Below are 24,337 nucleotides of genomic sequence, written 5' to 3' on the forward strand. Positions count from 1 at the left end.
ATTGATTTGCATATATGGCGGGACTGTAGTTCTATTCCAATCATTCAGCAAGTCCTATAACTTCAGTTCTTTCTACAAGGTAGTTTTCATTGTTGTTGTTTTGTTTTTCCTTTTCAGAATTACATATGGTTTGTTCTACGTGTGTGTGTGTGTGTGTGTGTGTGTGTGTTGTGTGTGTGTTATGGATTGAACCAGGACTTTGCACATTCTGAGTATTCTACTGCTGGGCTATATTCCCGGTTCATGACTTTCACTTCAGTTTCAGAATTGTACTTGATATACTGTTTTCTTTGACCATTGGTCTGTAGAGATGCTAGAAACTTTCACTTTGAAAGATCTGTTTACTAGCAAAGACAGTAGTGACTCAGTAATGGTGTCTCCTGGATGGTCCTCCAAATGCAGAACTCTGTTCCAGATTATTAGGAAACTTGGTTTGAAAGGAATGGATGAGTACTTGAAGAATAGACATTGCCTTACTCATTCCCACTCATTTAGGTGGTTTGCCTCTGAGGCTGTCTATCTTTAACTACACCTATAATAACCACCATTTCTTTACTGAGCACTGCTTTGTCCTTATTACTTATTTAGCTGTTTTACATCCATTAACCCATTTGCTCTGTGGGATCTTGTTATTTTCTCCACTCCTCAGATGAAGGACATAGGCTAAGAGATGTCAGAACACTGATCTGACACCATAAACCAGGTGGTCCGGAGTGAATACTGTTGCCTGGACAAGCCATTGTAGGCTACAGAGAGCTTTTCACTCCTGGTTTCATCTTTACAGAAGAAAGTACAGGTTTATCATTTTTTTCATTCTACAGTCCAAAGTGAGAGGCACATGGTGTTTTTGAAATACCAGTACTTGGGAAGCAGAGAAAGGAGGGTCATGAGTTCAGAACCAGCCTTGACTAAACAGAAACCTTGCCTGAAAAACTATAAAAGGAAAGATGCAGAGTTTCAAATTTTAAACAGATGCTTTTATGTAAGTCCATGTATGTATCTCTATGTATATGACATGTATGTGCTGATGTCTGTGGAGGGTAGAAAAAGGCATCAGATCACTTGGAGCTGGAGTTAGAGAGTTGTGAGCTGCCTCACATAGGTTCTGGGATCTGAGCTTGGGTACTTTGCAAGAACCCTGAGGGTTCTTACCATTTTTAGCAGTAGATGATGCCATAAATGGGAAACCTGATCCCATATAAAACGTTGCAATTAAAACTCAGGCCCATCAAAAAATTTATATAAAGTGATCTTTAACCTAGGCACCCCTGTTATCCCAGCACTTAGGAGGTAGAAACAGGAGGATTGGAAGTCCAGAGTCATCTTCAGCTGCTTTGTGAATCAAGGCCATACTGGATTGTATGAAACCCTCCCTTGACTGGTGAGGCCAGGCAGTGGTGGCGCACTCGGGAGTGAGAGGCAGGCCGATCTCGGTGGTGAGTTCGAGATCAGCCTGATCTACAAAGTTCAGCCCGGTCTACAAAGTGAGTTCCAGGACAGCCAAGGATGTTATACAAAGAAACCCTGTCTCAATAAACAAAAACAAGGGATGGGTGGGTGGGCACTGGAGATCTCAGTTATAAGAGTATTTGCTTAGTATACTCAAGTTCCTGGCTCAGTTCTGAGTACATTTTATAGTAAGCATAAACCAGTGTCATGGCACACACCTGTAATTCCAACACTTAGAAAGTAGAGGCAGAAGGAGCAAAAGTCAAAGTCATCCCAGGCTTTAGAGTAACTTATGGCTAGCCTCGGCTGCATGAGATCCTGGCTAAATAAAAAATGTTCTGCTTGTTTTAAGAAACATGAAATGTCATGTTTAGACTTTAGTCCTACCTCCAAACTAGTTCTTATATGTGCAAATATTCTAAAGTCTAAGAAACATCCCAAGCACTGTTCCCCCATAATTTCGGATGAGGGCTGCTCAGCCTGTGCTTCCCTTAGGATTAGCGCCCTTTGGGGGTAGCTGTGTGTTATGGGGTCACAGCTGTTTCTTTCTGTCTTTGTTCTGTCAGCACAGCATGGGCATTTCATGGCTCCATTGGAGACAGTAAGCGCTTCATAATTCTCATTTTATCCTGACTTTTCCTTTGTTGTTTTCTCCCCATCTCAAGGACCCCCCACAACAATTGTGATTTCTAGATTTGCTTTGAAGCTCAATGAAATACTGGGATTCTAGACCAACCTCGTGGTTTTTGTTTGTTTGTTTTTTGTGTTTTTTCAAGACAGGATTTCTCTGTAATGGTCCTGGCTGTCCTGGCATCTGCTTTGTGGACCAGGCTGGCCTCGAACTCACCTCCTAAGTGCTGGGATTAAAGGTGTGCACTACCACCTGGCTAGACCTCATGTTTTAAAATTGTATTTATTTATTTTATTTTTTTTTTTTTATTTTCGAGACAGGGTTTCTCTGTAGTTACTGGTGCCTGTCCTGGAACTAGCTCTTGTAGACCAGGCTGGCCTTGAACTCACAGAGATCCACCTGCCTCTGCCTTGCAAGTGCTGGGATTAAAGGCGTGAGCCACCACTGCCCGGCTCGTTTTTATTTTTAAATGTCTCGCATGCACACACCCACCATGTTTATTTGTGTTGTGCCTGAATGTGTGTCTGTGTACCCCATGTGTGCCTGATACCCTCAGGGCCAGGCAAGGGCTTCAGATGCTCAGGAACTGGAGTTACAGGTGATTGAAGCTGCCATGTGAGTTCAGGATATTAAACCCAGGTCCTTAGGCTTGATTGCAAGTAGATTTTACCCACTGAGCTATCTTGCTGGCACTCTTTTATTTTTTTTATTTTTTATTTTTTTTAAAGCATAACCTCCTTACCCTGAAAAAGAAAAAGAAGCTTTAGTGTATAGAGTTTAACTGTGTGCAATTCTATCCATAGGATGCAAACTCAGATTCTTTCTTCACAGCTCTCTGCGTGCTGCTTGACTTGAGCACCACGACTGGTAGTACCAGGCTACTGTGCCTTTGGGACTTGCTAGTTCTGTCCTGGAAGCCAAACTATGGCCATCCTGCTAGAGCAACTTTAGCCTGGTGCCCTGTATAATATGCTACCATTTTCTGTTTGCATTTTCTCAGTCTCTGGTTCATTCGTATTTGTCTACTGAAGCTGGTCTCTGTCACAGTGCATGTGGCCCTCCTAGGTAACTGCAGTTGAGATTGAAAGTAATTGCTGTGTGTACACTGCTACAGAATGAAACACGAGTGGAGTGTATAGTTTATCTACTTGTAAATCTAACTTTGGCAAGGGTACCTTTTCTTTGAAGATGCTAGCATGGGGTGAAGAGGTGAACTGCTAACCTTGATAAAGTATAGCTTAACCAGCCAATTGGGTCCCATTAGCAGAGAAAGGTATTAGCATTGGTGTTAGAAACTGATAAATTCTAAAGAAAAAAAATTGTTTAGAACCTGCTTGTTTTTGTTAAAATGGAAAAGCCCAAATTCACATGAGCTATTTTGAAGAGCACTGACTTTCTGAACCAGCTGCCTTTGTTGTGAATAGACCCCATCTCTATACCCATTTCCTGCAGATTCTCTCTTACTGAGGTCTCTGCTGTTCAGACACAGGTGCCTTCAGGTGGTCCGCAGTGATGCAGCCACCCTTCCTTGGAGAGCGCATGGCAGTGCTTTCCTTGCTAATGAAAAGGCTGTCCTAATGGGTTAGGTCCATAGGGGCTCTGCCCTTCTGTGCTTGTATTCCCAGAGAAAATAAGCACAGGGCCTCAATTACTGACAGCATGCTGGCAGAGAGGTGCGGCTGCTAATTGATTAGTCGACAGTCCTTTGCACGGCTGTGGAACATCTGATGCTTTGTCTTGGTTGTGTTTGTTTGTTTTTGTTTTCAATAGATGAACGAACTTGGGCAGGTAAGTTGATATCACGATGAAGATGTGCAGGGCTTTCTTTACTCACATTAGTTCTTCTGTGTCCTCATTTCTTTTTGTGTGTGTACTTTTATTTTGTTTGGTTTTGAGACAGTCTCACTATTTATCCCTGGCTGATCTGGAACTCACTCTAAACCAAGCTGGCCTCAGACTCACAGAGATCCACCTGCCATTGCCTCCCAAATGCTGGGATTAAAGGTGTGCATCACCACCGGATCCTCAGTCTGAGCCATAGCATCACATTTTAAAAAATAAGTGCTGGGCAGTGGTGGCCCGCGCCTTAATGTGATGCTGTATCTCAGACTGAGACCCGATACAAGGCAAGTAGGTGCCTCGTGTCCAGCCCCATTGTTTTCTAGCTTGGTAGTAAGCAGTCTTGAGTGTCTTGGTTTCCATTTTGGTGCAGGTGGTGAGTAATGTCTTCATGCCCTGCTCTCCCTCCAGTGTGCCCCTTTCTGTTTGGCAGCAGCAGATTCCTTTATTTGGTTTGGTTTTCATTCCCTCCTTCTGTCTTGGAATGGGTGATGCTTATTCTGAAATATATTTTTAAGACAGTGTTTCAGGAGCAAGTACCCTGCCTTCTGAAACCACAGACACTGCTTGTGAAGCAGCCGATAGGGCAGGCTGCCAAATCCAGACTGTTAATGCCGATCCCTCAGTGACAAAGTGCCATACACTGGTGATGTTAGCCCTTCATCGGATCATGGTGTGAGGGTCTCACAGTAGCACTTAGCTGTTGACTTATCCCTCTGCGTTTGCAGGCTTCTCTCATTACTCTCCGTAGTTCAGAGAAGCCGACGATCTGTAGGACATGTCAGGCAGGCTCTTCTCAGCTCACCTCATCTGCTCCCACCGCATCCTTGCTTCTGATTTCAGGAAAAGATCTTATTGAGGTGGTTTAGACCAGTCCTCTCACCAGCTTTTCCAAAATTTTGTTTGTTTTTACCTATCCTGGCTCAAGTGGTCTCCCTGTCTTCGTCTCCCAAGTAGCCTGACAATAGGTGTATGCCCTTGGCGCATCTTGGTTTTAACATCTAGAAGAGAGTGGGAAGATGGTTTTGTCAAAGGACCTGAATTTCAGTGCCAGAAATCACAAAAAAACCTAGATGGGACTTGGTATGCCTGTAATCCCAGTGCTGGGGAGACAGAGACAGGAGGATCCCTGGGGCTTTCTGACCAGCCCAGCTTAATTTGTGAGCCCCAAACTGTGAGAGACCCTGTTTCAATAAACAGTAACAAGGTAATGGTCTGAGAAACAGTGCCTGAGGATTTATACCTGAGAGTGAGCTTTGGCTTCTATGCGTACAGACATGCACACACAAAGAACAGAAATTAGAATTAGTCACATCCCTGGGTTCTGAATTAACTGACTATTAAAGAATATGCGTGTTTGTGTGTGTTACAATGGGTCTGCATATGAAGAAAGGTTAGTTAGAAGACAGTTTTGGGGAGCTGATTCTCCCCTTCCGTCATGGGATCTGGGGATCGAGTACAGGTTTTTGAGCTTTAAAGTTAAGTGGCTTTACCTGCTGAGCCATCTCATCAGCCTGTTTTCTTGACGGGTGCGGGGGGAGGATGGTGATTCTTATGTAACGTAGGCATGCCCCAAGCATACGATGCTCCTGCCTTAGCTGCCATCACAGGCATTTGCTAACATATTTGACTTTTCCCTTCCTCCCTCCTTCCTCCTCTTCTTTCTTGGAGCTGGGATCAAGCACAGGCCCAAGTATATACCAAGCTGGTTCTCCTTCAGTGAGATGTAGTCCCTAGCCCTGACTTTTCTTTTTATCTTTTTGTTTTGTTTTATTTTGTGAAAGAGCCTTGTGTAGCCTCTTGCCTTGAACTTGTGATATAATCCAGACTGGCTTTGAACTTTTGGTGTTCATTGCTTCTATTGATTTTCTCATTGGTTTGTTTGTGTCAGCTTGACACAAGGGACCACAATTGAGAAAATGCCTCCATAAAATTGGCACGAGACACTTTTTTTTTTTAAGGATTTATTTATTTACTATGCATACAGTGTTCTGTCTACACACCAGATCTCATTATAGAGAGTTGTGAGCCACCATGTAGTTACTGAGAATTGAACTCAGGACCTCTAGAAGAACAGCCAGTGCTCTTAACCTCTGAGCAATCTGCCCAGCTCATTTCCAGGCAGGGTGGTCCTGGGGTGTATGAGAAAGCAGACTGAGCAAGCCCTAGAGAATAAGGCAGTAAATTGCATCCCTTGATGGCCTCTGCTTCAGTTCCTGCCTCCAGGTTCCGGCCCTGATTTCTCTCGGTGAGAGGGTGTGACCTGGAAGTGTAAAATGAACAGACCCTTTCCTCTGTGGGTTGCTTTGGTCATGGTGTTTTATCACAGCTATAGTAACCCTAAGACAACCTCCCAAGTGCTGAGATTAGAGGCATCTTTTATTACTTGTGACTTTTAAACAGGGTCTCATTGTGAAGCCTAGACTGTCCTGGAACTCTCTATGTAGGCCAGGTTGGTCATTTCTCCCAGCTTTCTTCCTGAAGAGCTCTGCAACTAAGGAGGAAACCTGTGCAGTAGTGAGACAGTCTGACTTGAGCCAGTTGAACAGGAGTTAAGGAAGGAAACCAGACTTGATAATTGACCACTGAGAGACAAAAGGAAAATTTATAAACATGCTTAGTCACAGCCGGTGTAGGCTGTGATGGGAATCTGGGTACAGAACCTGGACTTCCCAGTCTTCACCAAGACAACTCATTTCCTATTTTGTCTTTATTTCCATGATTAAATCTTGAACAATTTATTTACGTATATTTATTTATTTTTATTTATGTATTGGGGGGTGTACCTATGGGTGTGGTTGTATTTGTGCTCCAGTGTACACGTAGAGGTCAGAGGACAGCCCACAGAAGTCAGTTCTCTTCTTCCACGCTGTGTGTTCTAAGAATTGAACTAAAGTCCTCAGGCTTGACGCCAAGCACCTTTACCTACTGAGCCATGTCACCAGCCCTAAAGCAATTTTTGTGGCTTTAAAAAAAATTTTTTTTTCTTTTTGTAAGCCTGACGGTGGAGGCTCACTACTTTAATCCCGGCACTCAGCAGGCAGCGGCAGGCTGTGAGTTGGAGGCCAGCCTGGTTCCAGGACAGGCTCCAAAGGTAGAGAGAAACCCTGTCTCAAAGAAACAAAAATAAAGTTGTTGTTGTTGTTGTTTTTAATCATCTTATTATTGAGCCTGATTTTTGAAGTTCAGATAGAAATGAAAGACAAGGAAGGCTACACAGTTGTCATCAGTATTTCTGGGTCATTTTCCTCTTGCTCAGCACAGAGTGCCTCTTAGCAGAACCCACTCAGTGCCTGTGTGTCCAGACTCATCAAAGTTTAAAGCAGATCCTGGCAGCACTGGTGGGTCTCACTCTAAGTTAGGTCTGTGATTGTCTTTGCCCACTGTTCCCTGAAAAATAACTAAAGGTCACAGACCACTAATAAATTGGGTAAATGGGCTAATTATAACTTCAGATTCTGGATTTGGGTTATAATCTCTGTATCTTTCATGTTAGACTGCTAACGCTTTGAAGGCTTGTTATATCCCCATGTGTCTGTGTCTGTAAAACCCTTCTCCAAAGCCTAGAGATGCTTTTCACACAGTCAGCTCTTAATGAATTAACTGTGAGGTGAAAAATAAGAAATGGTCTGAGGGTGTGCCTTGGTGGAGGCTCTGGATTTAAGTCTCATTGCAAAAAATAAAAATTGCAGTCTGGGCATTCTTCCTTGTAGTGCCCCTTAGGGAAAGTGCCCGTCCTGCTTTGCAGCCTAGACACCTGTTCCTGTCGGTTCTCCCACAGTGTGGTGGGCTTTAGGGACTGAACTCAGGTCGTGGGGGTTGGCAATCTCACTGGCCCCAAAAGAACTTCTTTTTGAAAATGAAAAAATGAAGGGGAAGGTTTAAAACTGTTGCTGGATAAGAACTCAGGAAACCACAGGAGAGAACGCTCTACTAAGGAATCCCTGTCTGGCCTCCTGCCGTAGAGACAAGAGCCAGAAAGCCAAGCCCTCTGTTCTTTGTCGATGTTTGAGTGGCTGGTTAACCGGCTTCATCCTTTCCTCTGTGATAGGCAAACAGCTTCAAGGAGTGTTGGGACTTCTGTCCAGAGGACAGAAGACTGCGGTTTATTTATAGGGCAGGAGAGCTCAGGAGTGTGCACGGGAAGCACTGATTTCACACCAGCTCAGTACTGGTGATGGCAAGGACCCAGATTTTTCTTTGAGCACATTAGAGATGAGTTGCTATTCTTCCGTCTTAAGTACTAACCAGGCCTGGCTCTGTTTGTTTGGGTTCTGAGATCTGTGGAAATGGGAACCTTCCAGGGTGCGGTGCTGATAGGTTCCTTTCTAACTTTTTAAAAAAATCATTTTGTTTTAGCCAGGTCATATGGCACATGCCTTTAATCCTAGCACTCAGGAAGCAGAGGTAGATACGGCTCTGTAAGTTCAAAGCCAGCCTGGACTACAGAGTGAGTTCCAGGACAGCCAGGACTACACAGAAGAACCCTGTCTCGAAAAAAAAAAAAAAAAAAGAGAGAGAGAAAGAAAAGAAAAAAAAGAAAAACATTTGTTTTGTATGAATGGGTTTTTTGCCATGGGTGCATGTGTATGTACACCTCTTTGTGTCTTGTGTGGTAGAGGCTAGAAGAGAGCATTGAATCCCCTGGAGCTGGAGTTTCAGGCGATTCTGGGTGCTGGGAATTGAACCTGGGTCCTTAGAACAGCAGAAAGTGCTCTTACCTGCTGAGCTATCTCTCCAGTCCTGAGAATTGTTTTTCTAGATGGGCCAATAATTGTGAGGTCCAGAACCATCATAGATAGACAAGGTGAGAATATGACCCTTTCTTCTTTCTTGTAAGTCCCTCTAACTTTTGTATATCCTGATTTGAACCCAGAAAAAAGCTCTGGCTGGGTGGTAGAACTAAGGACCTGTTAGACAGGTCTGCTTGGACCTAGCTCCCCTCCCCCACCCTGGGCAGGGAGACTGAAACTGCTGCTTGCAGGGCTTTGCCAAATCAGTTTCTCCTCAAGGATTACCTGCTCACTGCAGGCGGGCAGCTCCCCACCCAGGAGCCAGACACTGTGGGAACCATGCGGGTGGGGGCAGGCTCTGCGCAGCTTGTTGGGTGTGCTGCTCGCCTGCTAGGCTCTGAGCATAAAGGCTCACTCGTGTTGAATCGCCTGGAGGCCTGAGGGAAATAGCCTGGGCCCACAGTGCCTTGCCCTGTGCCCTGTGGCCACATTCCTGTTGGGGGGTGGGGGGAGTGAGGAGCTTCAACACGGGGTAGATGAAATCTTTGGGAAGAAAAGTATCATCCATCTAACTCCTTGAGTTTAGAATTGAATATCTCCCTTTTTTTTTTTTTTTTTTTTTTTTTACCCTAGTCAAAGTTTTTCAGTGTGTGGGGGCCTAGTGTCCACAGCATGCTGGACAAGGCTCCTTAGCCAGGCTCCTTGGCAGGTTCACTTAATGTTAGCCAAGATCAGGAAGTGGGCTCATGACAGGCAGCCCCTGCTCACTTCCTGCTTTGGTCTGAGGGATGGGTGTAGAAAGCTTGAACCTGCACAGATATGAAGAACTCCATTCACCCAGCACAAATCTTTAGAGCCTTTACAAGTGTGGAGACAGGTCCTGGGAGAGTGATTTGTTCAAAGTTATATAACTTGTTTAGGCAGATTTGAGTCTAGAATAGATCTCCCTTGGGGCCCTTGGTACTTGTCCTCATAGCCCCCACTTTAATGGCGATTCTCCTTAGAAGGCCTACAGACTTCTGTGGTAAGAAGCCATCTGGAAAAGGACAGGTGTACACACACACCAAAGACACTGGCTTCTCTTCAGGGACTGTGTCCATCCAGGTGCCAGAAGTCCCTAGGGAATGGATTTAAAACAGTAGGCAGCAGCATTCGAACCCTGGCTCAGGTCAAAAGGTCACATGGATCAGAGCTGGGTTAGGGGCTGCTGGCTAAAGAGGAATCAGGAAGGTCTGACCCCATGACATTCCAGCTTGACTTAGTAATTTCTGGAGGGTCTGCTAGTGGCCACCACTGTGCCAGGACTCCAAGAACACGGAAGGACCCGAGTCCTGGAAACTTCCCTGGGGGCTGCTTTTAGTTTTGCATACTAGTGAACAAATAACCACTAAGAGTTGCAAAGGAGACCAACCAGTGAAGAGCTAAGGATACCTAGGAGGACACAGTGGAGACTCTACAGTAAGCTAGGTGGAAGGAAGCCTGGAAAGCTTCCTGCTGGGAGGGATGTCTGCCTTTAGCTCACCAAAAGGAAGGATGGGGTCTAAATGGAGGGAAAGTGACCCAGGCTGTGGGGCGCTACAGCAAAAACCTGTAGGTCTTTCATTGCAGACTGGGAGACAGGTGGCTGGGGCGCAGCTGCTATCAGAAAAGAAAGCCAGATAATCCCTCATGCAGTTTGCAGGCCTGTGAGTCTAGTTGGAAATCATCAGCTTTAAGTGTATAGGTAGATATATACTCAGATAAATTGATTGTGGGTAGGGACAGGTAAGGCAGAGATAGAATTTTATTTTGTGTATGTGAATTCAATGTAGGTCGGAGGAGAACCTGGAGTTGATTCTCTCCTTCCACCATTCAGGTCCTAGGGATCCATTACAGGTCATCAGACTTAGCAGCAAGTACCTGTGTCTGCTGAGCCATCTCACCAGCCTGAGACAGAATTTTATGAGAGGTGTGTTTGGGATAGGATTTCCTATTCCTGGCGCTGGGTACAACAACAAGCCTTGTTATACAGGAAAGAGGACAAATTTGTGTGTGTGCAGGTGTGTGTGTTCAGCAGACTGAGGTTTTTGTCCTTCTGGGAGACTTGGCTTTGTAGCGGAATTAGCTGGAGACGCTGGATCATTGTTAAGCCAGAGATCAGGATTGTTTTCCTTTTCCATAAGGAGGGACTCACAGGCCTTGGCTGCCATTAGAAGATCTGGGGGAGTTGATGCCGTAGTTGGTGGAAAAGATAAAGTATCTGTCTTGCTCCTTGACCCCCACAGACGTTCCTATTTGTCACCAAATAGCACTTCTCTGTGGCAGTCTTGGGTTCTGTGCTGAGGAGAGAGACACCCTCCTCTCTCTACAGGAGCCTTCATAGATAGCTCTTGCAGTACCCTTGGCTACAGACAGGATTCCACACAGGAGCTAGCAAGAGCCCCTCCCCTCTACAGACAGGATTCCACACAGGAGCTAGCAAGAGCCCCTCCCCTCTACAGACAGGATTCCACACAGGAGCTAGCAAGAGCCCCTCCCCTCTACAGACAGGATTCCACACAGGAGCTAGCAAGAGCCCCTCCCCTCTACAGACAGGATTCCACACAGGAGCTAGCAAGAGCCCCTCCCCTCTACAGACAGGATTCCACACAGGAGCTAGCAAGAGCCCCTCCCCTCTTATCCTACAGTGTCACAGAGTGCTCAGACCTGACCTGAGATGAGCAAGATGACCATGCTCCACACCTGAGAGCAAAATTAGACCTAAGGTTAGAATAAACTGCTTGCCTTGGAGGCCTCATGAGGCAGCTTTCACTGCTTGCCTGTCCCTCTCCAGGGATGTGTGTGCCATACAAGTCTGCCTCTTCCCAGGGAGCACACACCTGCAGTGTTCTAGTTTGGATAGGAATACCATTCAAAGTTCTTGGCAGGAGACCAGCCTACTTCTACCCAGGTTGATTCCCCTCCCTTTTCCAACTTGTTTGATGTGCTTGTTGCCCAGAGTTCTTAGGCAGCTGATTGGCTCTATAGTGGCTAGAGATTGGAGATCCTGCAGTGGGAACATAGCTGCTTCCTTTCCTGGCCTCTGGGGTGGAGCTTGAAAATAGAGAATCATAATCCCTCGCTCCTCTTCCTCCTCCTCCCCACTGCCATGCTGCCAGGTAAACTGGAGTGACCAGCTCTGAGTGAGACTCAGCACGCCTGCTTCACTGCTCTGGAAGACAGCAGTGATCTGTAGAGATTCATGAACAGTGAGCATGCAAACTCTGTGTGTTCTTGGGCCAGCAGACTTAGAGCCAATGGTGACCCCACCAGGTATCAGGAAAGTCTGCCCAAGGCCACTGTTTTCTCTAACGTGCTGAGGAATGAAGACTACTTCCACATACCCCTGCTGCCCAGGAAGCTAGGAGCTGGGTCATTTGTCCTTGGAACCCTTTGCAGTACAGTGCCCCTTAACCAGGCTTTTAAATCCCTTACCTGGGTGCTTTTTTGTTTTGTTTTGTTGTTTTCAAGATAGGATCTTACTATGTAGACCAGGTTGACTGTGAACCCACAGAGATCTGCCTGCCTCTGCCTCCCAAGCAGTGAGATTAAAGACATGCACCACCACACCCAGTTAAATTGTTTTTATTCCTAACTTAGTTATATTCAGGCTTTGTTTTTTTGAAATAGTAACTTTGTGAAATTTGTTATGGTGTTTTATGTATTTGGTACACATGAAGGGATATTCATGTGTCGTGAAGTGTACATGTAGGTCAGAGGTTCTCTCCTTCCATGTAGGTCTCAGGGGTCAGGCCTGTCAGCAAGCACCCTATCCTCTCAGCCGTCTTGCCAAGACTGCACTCCGTTTCTTTAGCAGCAGCAGATAGAGGAGGCACCTTCCCTACCTCTCAGAACTGCACAGTGCTGCTCCTGTGCTGGAAAGGGAGTGTAGTAGAGGGGCAGGGGTTGCCAGTGGCTTTATCTATTCTCCTTTTGGCTGGTCAGAGGCAGTGACACCTTAGTCTTTTGCTGACCTCTGTGGTCAGCCAGGAAGCATCGCTGGCAACAACTTCCTGCTGGCAGCTGTGAGTACCTAAAGCAGAGCCCCAGCTTGCTGAGTCGGAGGAGTGGTTACTTAGGGTCAATGGGAACTGGAGCTGGGGAGGAGTGCTGTAGCAGAGCCAGAGGTCAGCTTCTGCAGCCTGGCTGCCTGGAGCAAAGGCCGTGTGCCTGGTGCCTTCCCTCCTGTGTCTGGCTAGTGATCATCACTGTTAGGTTGACCTCCAGGCCACATTGGATGATCCTGACTCTGCTGTTTCAATCCTGTGTCCTGGAGCTGAACCTCAAGGCGATTTGTTGTTTTAGAAGTTCTGACATTGGTCACTGGAAGGTCTGTTTTGGTGTTTTGCTTCTAGCTGAGGGTTGGATCTCTGAAAACATCACTCCCTTTAAGTACACACCTGGCATTTCTCCTCTTTCGGCTGGCTGCATATGCAGCCTCATGGGAAAGCCCTTCCTTGACCGAGTTTAAGCTCCAGCACCCGAGGAAGAGTAAAAATAATAACACTCCTCCCTCAGGATACACACGTGCTTCTCAGAGTTGGAAAGACTTTGGTTATTTATTCCATGTGGGGCCTGGACCTTAGAGATCCGCCTGCCTCTGCCTCCTGAGTGCTGGGATTTGAAATTACAGGTATGTATCTTGCCTGACCAATTTGTGACTTTTTTTTTTCTTTTGGTTTTTCAGACAGGGTTTCTCTATAGCTTTTGAGCCTGTCCTAGAGCTAGCTCTTGTAGACCAAGCCAGCCTCGAACTCAGATCCGCCTGCCTCTGCCTCCTGAGTGCTGGGACTAAAGGCGGCATGCGCCACCACCGCCCGGCCAATTTGTGACTCTTTAGGAGCTTTATGTTGCTCATTTGCTTAACCTTCCACCTCACCCCAGATTGACCCAAACTAGCGTTTTATGTGAAGAGCTCTGGAAAGATGAAGCAGTGCCTCAAGGTCACTGAAGTGTACTTGGTATTTGGCATAGGTGACTGGTTTGGCGTTTGGTAAGGGATTTCATCTTTGTATTTGAGCAAAAGATTTCTTGGCAGGAGCCCTTTATGCTGTGTTCCCAATGCTTGCCCTGTGTCCAAGGTTTGCCCTCTGCTCCCCTCCCCTGACAGGTTGTTTCAATCCTCTTGCTTATAAACAAGTGCAGTAGAACGTGTCGGTCCAGCTCACATGACCTTGGTTATCTCTTCACGGGGTAACCAGCATCGGCATTATATGCCACAGTCAGTCATTTGACCTTGTGGAGCTGACTGAGTAAAGGAGGGGAGATGCCAGGAGAAAGCCTAGGTCTGCCAGAGAATGTACATGGGAGGCTACGTGATTCCATAGTGAAGCCCAGGTGGGAAATGTCAGTGTCCCTAGAGAAGGGCTTCAGCTACGAGATGTTTCCTTCCCTGTTTTATTGTCCCAGCATTCCTAATTTTAGCATTCTTTTATTTCTCCTGTTCTCAGATCTTGTCTATAAGGATCCACAACACGCAGTTTTTTAGGAAACTGTCCCTGAGACAGACACCAGATAGTTCACAGGATAGCAACGCCAATACCTCTGAATCTTATCTTCCCAAATAGTTATCCTGTTAGTGGTAGACAGGTGGTGATGGGAGCCTGGCTGCCACAGAATGTCTCTTGGAAGGGACGTCCGGAACTGAAGTGTTGCTGAGCCGAGCACTTACCATTACACATGCACACACAGGCTCTTCTTCTCAGGGTTGAAAGGCAGCTTGAACTTTCGTGAGTATCTAAGTATACCCATACAGCAATGTTTGTATGCACGTGCTACATGATAGTGCACATGTGTCTTATGCATTAGTCACATTTCTTGCTATGACTGTTAACTTAGAAAGTTTCCAGACCCATTTATCTAGAAAGTCCTCGCAAGATGGCAATACTCTGCTTCCAGGAGTTGTGATGTACTGAGTTTTTGTAGGGTGGGATGTTTTTGTTTAAAGTGCCTTTTATCAGGGCAGCCTAGTGTGGCCTTTTATGGAAGGGATAAAACAGCTGAGCTGCTGGAGCCTTCTCTGTAAGGAACCCAAGTCCCTGTCTGGGTTGTGTGAGATGACCAGAACTTGGCCTTTCACTAAAGAGCTTTCCTGGACCTGTTTGAGAAAAGCCATCTTTTCTTGGAGGTGCACAGCATCTATGGTAGTTACTGGGTAAAGAAGTTCAGTCTGTGTCTTCTGGCAACCTATAGAATAGTGAGAAAGCTAGAATTACAGTAATGATAGCTGGTGTGTCTTGAGCATTTAATACAGGCCACGATTATTCAGAGTTTGGGGTGGGGTTGGGTATTTGGTAATTTCTGATTTTACTGTTTTCAAGTCTTCTGTTCAGAGCCTCTTTATTCCTGAGAGGCTCTTTGTCTTTGGTGGGTAGCATGGACTGGGTGGAGGAATAGGATGGGTACAGTAGTGCCCTTCTACTCAGCTTGATTGCAATTTCAGGTCCTCAGTAAATTCAGAGGTTGGTAGCTACAGACTTGGCTGCCTGTCTCATTCAGTCAGTCAGTGTAACGGTCCATCTAACAAGACCCCAGCATGGCCCTTTCTCCCCAGCACACTGGTTAATTGTGGTTGTTGTTCTTGAGGGCTTCCCCAGTACACAGCTGATGCACATCAAGCGGTCTGGCCAGGAAGTCCCAGAGCACTAGTGCCCTCACCCTCACCAGGGCTTGAACGGGCTCTTCTCTGCATCTTCACTTTTCTTGGACCTCTTCCTAGGGCTCTGAAAATATAGACTGTAAGTAAGAATACTCTTTAAGAGCTGGGTGTGGTAGTGCATGCCTTTAAACCCGGGACTTGGGAGGCAGAAGCAGACAGATCTCTGAATTTGAGGACAGCCTGGTCTATAGAGCAAGTTCCAGGACAGCCAGAGCTACTCAGAGAACCCTGTCTCAAAACCAAAATAAACAAAAAAAGAAGACACATGTAGTAAAAGATGACTGTGATCTGCTTTTCATGCCTTGCTTTAGGCTAAAAGTACATATAGTTAGGGCCTCTCCAGAAGCAAAACAGCCATTACTGTCAGTAATTGAACATTTATTTGCCCACCCCTTTGCCATCTCTGTCCCCAGGCCTAGAATGGCAAGCTGAGGGCCTGGGTCTTGCTGGGAAGCAAAGCTTGGACTTTCCAGTCTTCACCTAACTGCTGACAACCAGCCTATCCAAGATGCCTGCTCTAACTGTGGCTGCTTTAGTAACAGGATACAGTAATGTCTGCCTTCAGCCAAAGGTGCTTTGGTTGTGCTGTAGGGAAGGTAGCTCCAAAGAATATTGCCCCCACCTGTGTCAGGATACTGTCACACACAGGCTCTCTCCTGACTCTAGCTGGAAATGTTCTTCCTCGTTCCTCTTGCAATAGCTCTCTCTTCAGTAAGGCAGTACATGTTCAGAAGGCTAATTTCCATCTGGGTTCCTGTCTCATCAGACCCTCTCTCCTGTTCTACTGCAAGCTTCAGCCATGCCAAGAGTTTTTGAAGCATCCTTATTCAAGCTCTCTGTATCACAGTGTCATCAAGATTTGGGGGATTAGGGTGCTCTATGTGTATTTAGCCCAGAGAGCAAAGATATATTCCCAAGCTGGACCAGTGCAATGGGGGTATTCATGGGCTGGCCTGAGAGCACTGCCACCATTGGTAAGGTTTCTCAGAAGGAATCTTTTTAGTAGAGCCAGCACAACACCAGTGAGCTCCCCCCAAACCCCACCCCAGCTCCTAGTAGGGAATTTCTGGAGGAACACTCTGCATCTGATTGTGCTTGCCTGAGCGTTCTCCTTAGTCAGTAGTCCCAGCAGCTAGTACGCACATGAAGTTGTCCCAGATGCCAAACAACAAAGATGAAAAGGAGCTTCCTCTTTGCTCACAGCACGTTTGCTGGAGACTGCACTGCACTGTTATGGCCCTGAGTCACAGGTATGCCAGGATCTTCAGCACAATGAATTTACCCTGTGGTCTGGCAGAACCCCCTTCTGTTCCTCAGGCCGTCTTCTACTCTAGTTGCAGAAGAAGATGGGCATGTAGCACCTCTGCCCATCAGGGTAAGGGAGCCTGACTTCTGGAAAGGGCAGCCAGTTGAATGTTTAACAGTCACTCCAAGGGAGTAGCCACACGGTGGAAAGTCTGGTCTGATGGGGGCAGTTGTGAGGCCCAGATTAGCAGTGACAGCCTTGGGTAGTTTCTGAACCTTTCTCCTTCTCATGCTGACCTCTGGCCACAGTGACTTCTGGAGTGGTGAACAGCCTTGGTATTTTTCCTGTTTCTTTCTTCCTCCTTCAACTCCCTCTTTGAACTTTCAGAGGTAGGAGGCAGCCTTTTTTATTCTTGCAGGAAAAGGTGAAGTGGAAATAGACTCTTGTTCATTACTTCCCAGGAGCTTCTGGAACTGGTTAAGACCTGGAAGCCTGCTTCCTAGCCTGGGGCTGGCTGTACCCCTAGACAGGAAACCTCCATAGGGTGTCATGAAAGGCAGGGTAGGAGCAAAGGGTTAAGTCTGCATCAAGTAGAAAAACTGTTGCATAAATGTTGAGGTGGCTTTTGGTTTTGATTTTTTTTTTCCCCCAGATCTCAAGCTTCTTTGTTGCTTTGCTTTGGCAAAGCCCCAGGAGAAGTCGGGAGATTCTGGGAGGAGTTGGTTGTGCTGAGTGAGTCACTGAGCTCCCGCTGCTGCTGTGTTTAGTTCCTGCGTGCCTCATAGGAGAAGGAGGCATCGTGGGGAGGGGCAGGGTGGAAATGCTGCTCTGTGTAGTGGGGCAGTGTGTTTTGTGAGCACCCCAAGGTTGGCAGAGCCTTGTAGCCGCCGACCAGAGCAGGAAATACTAGAGCAGCACTCTGAACATAACGTATACTAATGTCCGTTGCCATCCTTATACAAGTAGTTGTCACTTCCCTGTTCAGTAGCTTTTGAAATAGTTTAAATTGAATTGTGTTCTCTCTGCAACACATGCTGTTTCCTAGCAAAACAGGAGGGATTGAATGTAGAGAGGCAAAGAGAAGAACTGTCTAAAGTAGGAGTATTGATTGTCACGAGAGGCAAGGATTCCCCCTTTGAGGAAATAGGGAGCTGATCTCTGGCTGTCTGTGTGAACTCCATTTTCCATTAGTGACTGACTACCTACCATCCATTGTGGGCAAATGCCCACTTGGTTGTTGTAAGCTGAGAACATTGGACATCTGAAGACACCTCAACTCTTCCCCCTTTTTTTGAGTCAAATATCCTAGGTTGATCTTGAACTTGCTCTGTTGCCAAGGATTACCTTGAATTCAGTCAGAATCCTGCTTCTACTTTCTGAGGATTGAAGGTGTCTGCTATTACACCCAATTTATGTAATGCTGGTATTGAACCCAGGGACTTGTGCCTGCTAGGCAAGCCCTTTATTCTTTCTTCTGTGTAACAGATGCCAGACTAGCTAGTCCATAAGCTTTCCTGTCTCTGCCTCACACCTCTCTATAGGAATGTTGGAAATGGAGATGTGCACCACCATGCCTGGCTTCTTCATGGCTTCTGGAGGGTGGGGCCCAGATAGTCAGGGCTTGGATAGCAAGTGCTTTGACCCTCTGAGCCAGTACACTTTTGTAGTTGTTGTTCTTGGGGCAGGTCTTGCTGGGTAGACCAGACTAGCCCAGAATTCACTGTAGCCCAAGCTAGCCAGGAACTCATGGCAGTTGTTCTGCCCCAGCCTCTAGATGCTAGGATTACAGGTGTACACTCAGCTCCCCAGCATACTTGCTTCCTTCCTTTTTCTTTGAGAGAAAGACTCATCTAGTCCAGGCTGGTCTTAAACTTTCTATGTAGTGGAGGATAACCTTGAACTTCTGATGCTTCTAACTCTGCCTTCCAAGTGCTAGGATTACAGGTGTATGACACTATGCCTAGTTTTATACTGTGCTGTGGGTGGAGCCCAGGGCTTTGTATTCAAGCAACAGAGCTACATCCCCTGTCTCCTCCCAGCACATTTCCTTTCTTTGCTTTTTCTTTCGCCCCCTTCCTCCTTTTTGAGACCGGTTCTTATTGTGTAGACTTGGTTGGTTGCCTTGAATGCCATATGTAGCCCAGGGTAGCCTTGAAATCAGAGATCTACCAGTCTTAAGCTTCCCTGTTCACCACATCTCACCCACACCTGACTGGCTTTTATTTCTTTTTTTTTTTTTAAATTTATCTATTTTATTTTATTTGCATTGGTGTAACGATGTCAGAGTCTTTGAAATTGGAGTTACAGACAGTTGTGAGCTGTCATGTGGGTGCTGGGACTTGAGCGCGGATCCTCTGGAAGAGCAGTCAGGCTCTTATCTGCTGAGCCATCTCACCCCTTTTTCCTTTTTTAAAGAGTTACATATTATTTATCTATATCTATGTCCTACATATCTATCTGTGTAGCATATGTGTGCAGGTGCCCAAGAAGGTCAGAAGAGGGCATGTGATTCCCAAAACTGGAGTTGTAGGCACTTGTAAACAGCCTGCTGTGGTTGCTGAGAACCTAGCCTGGGTTCTCCGCAAGAGTAACAAGTGCTCCTAACTGCCAAACCTTTTCTTCAGTCCCAACACATTTTCTTCTTCACTCTGCACAATACTGAATATTGTGCTAGGCATTCTGGGCCATGAATAAGACAAACCAAAGTTCCTCCTTTTGACAGACACTAAACTTACAAACTTCAAGGGCAGCAAATGTTTGAAAGGGAGGAAATGGCTCTTCTGATACAAAGTTTTGACCTTCCTTCCTCTTCCCTTGTCTTATTCCCTAGGGGTCAAGGGAGGGCAACTTGTAAGGATCAAAAAATTACACCCACAGGGGGCTGGAGAGATAGTTCAGTGGTTCCCAGCACCCACATGGCAGCTCACAACTGTCTGTAACTCCAGTTCCAGGGGACCTGGCATCCTCACACTGGCATACTTGCAAGCGAAAACCCCAATGCACATAAAAAGTAAATAAATCTTTTTTAAAAATCACACCTGCTCTATTCTACAAGTACTTTAACATAGTTAGGTGTGAGCACTATTGGACACTAAGAGGATATGAAGGTGAGCAAGGCACGATCTGACTTTGCAGAGCTTGAGGGGACACAAGAAGTGCAAGTCCTGTGCTTCAAAGTCCAGAGAAGGAAATGACTCCTAGCTATGAAGGTATCCAAAATTGAGATGAACAAGGCATCAGAGCTCCCTTCCTGGATTGCTTAAAGGAAGACACCATGTACTAGATGAAGCACTTTCTTGTAGTGTGTGTACAACTGTGTGATCCTGTCTCATTCTCTGTGTGACAGCCAATGTAGCAGAACCTGGACCCCACTACAGGTCTAATGCAGTGACAGCTTCCCAGTACACAGAGTGGAACTGGGTAGGAATGGAAGCCCAGTCCAGAAAATATACCAGAAACAAACTACTGTTCAGAGAAAAGGAGGTGAGCCTAAGAGGGAGCCCTGACACCTCAGCTGCACTGGTAGTGCCCTTCCACTTCCACACTTCTTTGTAAAGTGAGTCAAGCTTTTATGTTTCTGACTGCCTCCTGCCTCACCCCCACCCCCATCCTCCAAAGCCTGGGCTTCTGGCAGCCTGGCTCTCCTGTGATATGGAGGAACTCACTGTCTCCATGGTTACAGTAACCCACTGGTACGGGAGGAGCCAAATGAAGTACAAGGCTGGCAATGTGAGCTTCCCCCAACCCTTGGCACCATGTGGTACTGGTATGTTGGCTCTTTCTTTGACTGTTTCTGGAAGGAAGGAGTTAAGGCACTAGCAAGAAAGGGAAGGTTCCAATTTAGAGGAGTCACATAACCCTGCTCAGTCAACTAGTCAACTAGTAAGTAGCAGAGATGTAGCTTGCTCCTGAGCTCTGCCTGTCTCCTGCTTCCCCTTATATACAGTAGGCAGAGACTGTGTACCTTCCCCACAGTTAACTTTGCAGATGGCTCTAGCTGCACAGATTGATGTTTGACAATGGCTTGCTGAGCACCACTAGCCCAAAAGAAACAACTTAACAATAAGCAGATTCAGGGATGAGGTGGGACTAGAGACTTGTAGGTGCTCTGGGTACACAGTAGATCCTTAGTACTCTAAGAGCATCTCTAGTGGACCTGAAGACCAGAGGGTGGGGGTTATTGGTCATTATGGCTTCCAGACATGAAAGGGGTGAGCGACTTTCGGCTCACTTCATGGGCCTGCTATTCTCAGGCAGGCTCTGACTATTGCTGGGGGATGAGGGTTGTAGCGCAGACACTTTTGAATAGTAAGCCACACAACTAGCTTCAGCTGCATGTCCTGCTGATTTTCATAGTCCAGGAGGACTACCCTGGCCGGAGAAAGTAAGCAGGTCTTTGAAGCCTTATTGCAACAGAATGTTAGGGGAATGTAGGTGTTTCACAAGTTAAGTTATCTCAGGGAATTTGGGGGGACCTGGTAAATGCCAAATACAGTTTTTATGTTCTCTCCCTACCCAGAATGCTCCTGGTATATGGACTATTGGTAGTGACAGTTGCTTGGATCAGAGGATGGTAGGAAGGCTCCTGAATGCTATGAGGGAGGGCCCCATAACTTCATCTGTATCTGACCCCATTTCTCCCTAACTGCTCTCTTAGAATAGAAGGTCGGTCAGTGCTTGGTACTTATTCAGTTGACAGAACTGCTGTTTCCCATCCTGACTGAGGAAATAATTCTGTCACATTCAAAACCTGGGGACTGAGACAATGAAGCTGTTTGGTATCATTCTGGTTTCTGAGTCTGCCAGTGGATGGAAAGGCAGGTATTCCTAGACAAGGGCAAACTGGAGTCTAGGATCCATGCCAACTCCTTCCTGAAACCAGAACCTCCTGGGGAGGGCAGGAGGAGGAAGGGTGCTACATGACAGCCCCTCTAGCAGCTCTCAGCTGACTTCAGTCAGTCCTGTCCTTTCTGCTGTCCCTGTACACTGTACAGTCCCTGAGCTTCTTCCCCTCCTGCTACCGTTGAAGGAGGGCCTTGGACTCACCTTTTCTGGGGAGGAAATGAGAGCAAATCTCCATCAAGAAAGGTTGAGGTAAGACTGGGAAAGGGGACTGACTTGAACAGTAGGTGCTGTCATGCTAAGCGGGGGCAGTTGCCCTTGGACTCTATCCCAGCTGTGCACTGGAGAGGTTGGGGAACCCTGGGTTATGTCTTGTAACCTGTATCAGTTTCTTAATGGAAAAGGAGGCTTGATGCATGTGTGTTGGGCATTTCTGCTCCCCCTGAGAAGCATGGTCTCCCAGTGGTGCCAGGAGGACACAGAAGTAAGCCTTGGTTGTTCCTAGGAGGGTTGATGGATAACCAGCATGAAGTCTTTACAGAACTGTTGGTGGGGGGCACGGCTCAGTGGACATCCTGACCCTAGAGTTCTGGAGAGAGCACCAGAGACTTGAGACATGACACAGGTGATCTGTCAGTGGCAGGATCAGAGATTTGCCCCTTCCTCACCACAGTCCAGATTATAGGGACTTTGTTATTTGGTGCCTGAGGTGAATGGGGTACCCTGAGGACAGATCTATAGAAGCAGGACTAGAAAGAAAGGGAACATTTAGATTGTTCCCAGCCTTCGGGCAGAAGTTGGGGGAAAGACTTTCGTTCTGTCATATGTTGGGCTCCTTGAGCATATGCCTCAAGGGGATTCTTTCACATGTTCACTAGACCCCCCTGAAGTTAGACTGAAAAGCTTTGTGTCTTAGTGCAGCATGCATTTTCTAAGGTCTAGAAAATAGGAAGTCTGATTGTCACTATACGCTTACTGGTGTCTGCTTGCACCCTTCCTACTTTGGTACTGGGGAAGGTTTGTTGGTCTTCAGTAGAGCTACTGCTCTCTCTGAGTTAGCATATCTGAGTCACACAGTGTAGCCACGTTAGAGGCCTTGCTGATCTGCCCCTCCCTGGGGCTTACCTGCTGCAGCAGGTGAGATAAGAGCTTTATGACAGCCCAGGCTGAAGTCTGCTCTTCACTCTCTTCAGCTGTTAACAGTAGAGCACCTTGGGGAGGGTGGGGCAGCCCACTTCCGGGGATGGAGGGAGGGGGAAGGGAGAAGGAAGTTGTTCTAAACCCGCCTCTCTCTTGGTCTCCCTTCCTGCCCCTCTCTTCATCTAACTTCTGATTAGACCATCCTGGAGTGGACACATTCTGACCACCCAAACTGGCCAAGCTGTGAAGCTCTTTGCCAAATCCAGTTAGTGTCTGTCTGTCTGTCTGTCTGTCTGTCTGTCTGTCTGTGTCTCTCTCCCTCTCCCTCTGTCTCTCTCTCTCTCTCTCTTGGTGGTTTCGGTTGCGACACAGTCTAGGTTCCCAGGCAGGAACCGCTCAGCCTGGCTGCTTCGCTTTTCACTTGAGGAGGTGGTGGAAGGTGTCGTCTGGCTTGTGCCGGCTGAGTAAGGGTGGCTGGCTGAGCCGGCAGCCCCCGCCCTGGGCCTGGCTCTTCCCGGCCTCTGTACTTTGCCCTCGCTGTCTGACAGGTTCTGCTGAATGGAAGTTGCTGGTATCCCTTGTCCCTTTCTCCGGCTGGGTATGTTTTCCCCGTTTTACCCCTGAGACTATCCTCTCCTTTCTCCTTTCTGCTTCAGACAAAATCTTGCAGAGTTGCTCAGTGGAATTGGGCCCTAGCACCAGGTAGTCAGATTCTCAGGAAGGGCATCCAGTTGTTGAAGAGGGATTGGCTAGGAAGGAGGAAAGGAAAATGGGCAAATACGAAAAGGTCTTTTGCTTCAGCAGCCAGAGGCCAAGAAGACAAGACTGTGGAAGAAAGGGTGTCACAGTGGGAACCCAGCGAGAACCTGGGGCCATTTCCAAGGATACCTTTTTTTACTCTGCCTCACTTGAGCTTTTACTCTGTGTCTGGCCCTTTCCTAGCCTACAGAAGCTACAGTATACTTGAGGGCCAACCCTGTGTGCTGAGCCCCCGAGCGCAGCTTTTCAAGAGAATAGTTGATGGCAGCCTCCAATATTAGGGCAGGGGGCCTTGCCCAGCCTGAGTCAGTGCTGGATCTCTGGGGTGGAAGCTATCTTTGGGCAAGCCTAGCAGCATGCCAAGACCAAGTTCTGAGATCCCAGTCCAAAAGACTCTGCAGGTCCAGTGGATGTAAGACTCTGTCATCTGTCTATCACTAATCCCAGAGCTCCTTGGAATCTCCTTCTGATCTGGGCTGTTTAGAACCTCTGAAGGCAACTTGAGAGCCACAGGGGTTCTTTCATTGAGGAGGCTAGGGGCCTGCCTCAGGTGGGGTATGGGTCAGAGCTGTGGTGTGAACTGGGAGACTGGGTGTGGGAGGAGAACAGGGCTTAGCCAGATCTTGCTTTGTGGTTCAGAAGGACAGCTTGGTCTCACCCCCACCACCTGTTTGGACCAGGAAGAATGGACTGGTCTGAACCACGGGAGGGGAGTTCTCTCTCCATAGTAGCTATCCCCTATCTTACCTCCCAGAGCAGCAGCGGGAGAGGACAGGGGTACCTCCCTTGAGCCAGTGGCTTAAGAAGCATTGTCTACAAAAAGTTTTACACCCCCTCCCCTTTCACTTTTTTGAGACAGGGTTTCTCTATGTAATCCTCTCTCTCTATGTAATCTTCTCTCTCTATAGACAAGACCAGCCTCAAACTCATAGAGATCCTCTTGCCTCTGTCTCCCGAGTGCTGGAATTAAAGGTGTGCACTGCTGCCACCCTGATGAAAGTTTACTTTCTGACTTCTTTCTG

General features: G+C 47.0%; 1 protein-coding gene across 10 annotated transcripts in view; it reads left to right on the forward strand.

The window, feature by feature from the left end:
- Nucleotides 1–24,337, forward strand: part of Mark2 (microtubule affinity regulating kinase 2) — a 66,518-nt gene that overhangs the window by 22,663 nt on the left and 19,518 nt on the right. For 2 of the 10 annotated variants that reach the window (XM_057779083.1, XM_057779088.1), the window contains exon 1: nt 19,996–20,057. The exons of 4 other annotated variants lie outside the window; for them this stretch is intronic. In XM_057779083.1, the coding sequence (XP_057635066.1) occupies nt 20,001–20,057 (57 nt within the window). In that variant the 5' untranslated portion in view covers nt 19,996–20,000. Of the gene's footprint in view, nt 1–19,992; nt 20,058–24,337 lie in introns of those variants that run through there. 4 more of the 10 variants (XM_057779086.1, XM_057779089.1, XM_057779091.1 and 1 more) reach the window with 3 other exon arrangements.

Source organism: Chionomys nivalis, chromosome 8, assembly GCF_950005125.1.
Source record: "Chionomys nivalis chromosome 8, mChiNiv1.1, whole genome shotgun sequence".
NCBI classification, from domain to species: Eukaryota; Metazoa; Chordata; class Mammalia; order Rodentia; family Cricetidae; genus Chionomys; species Chionomys nivalis.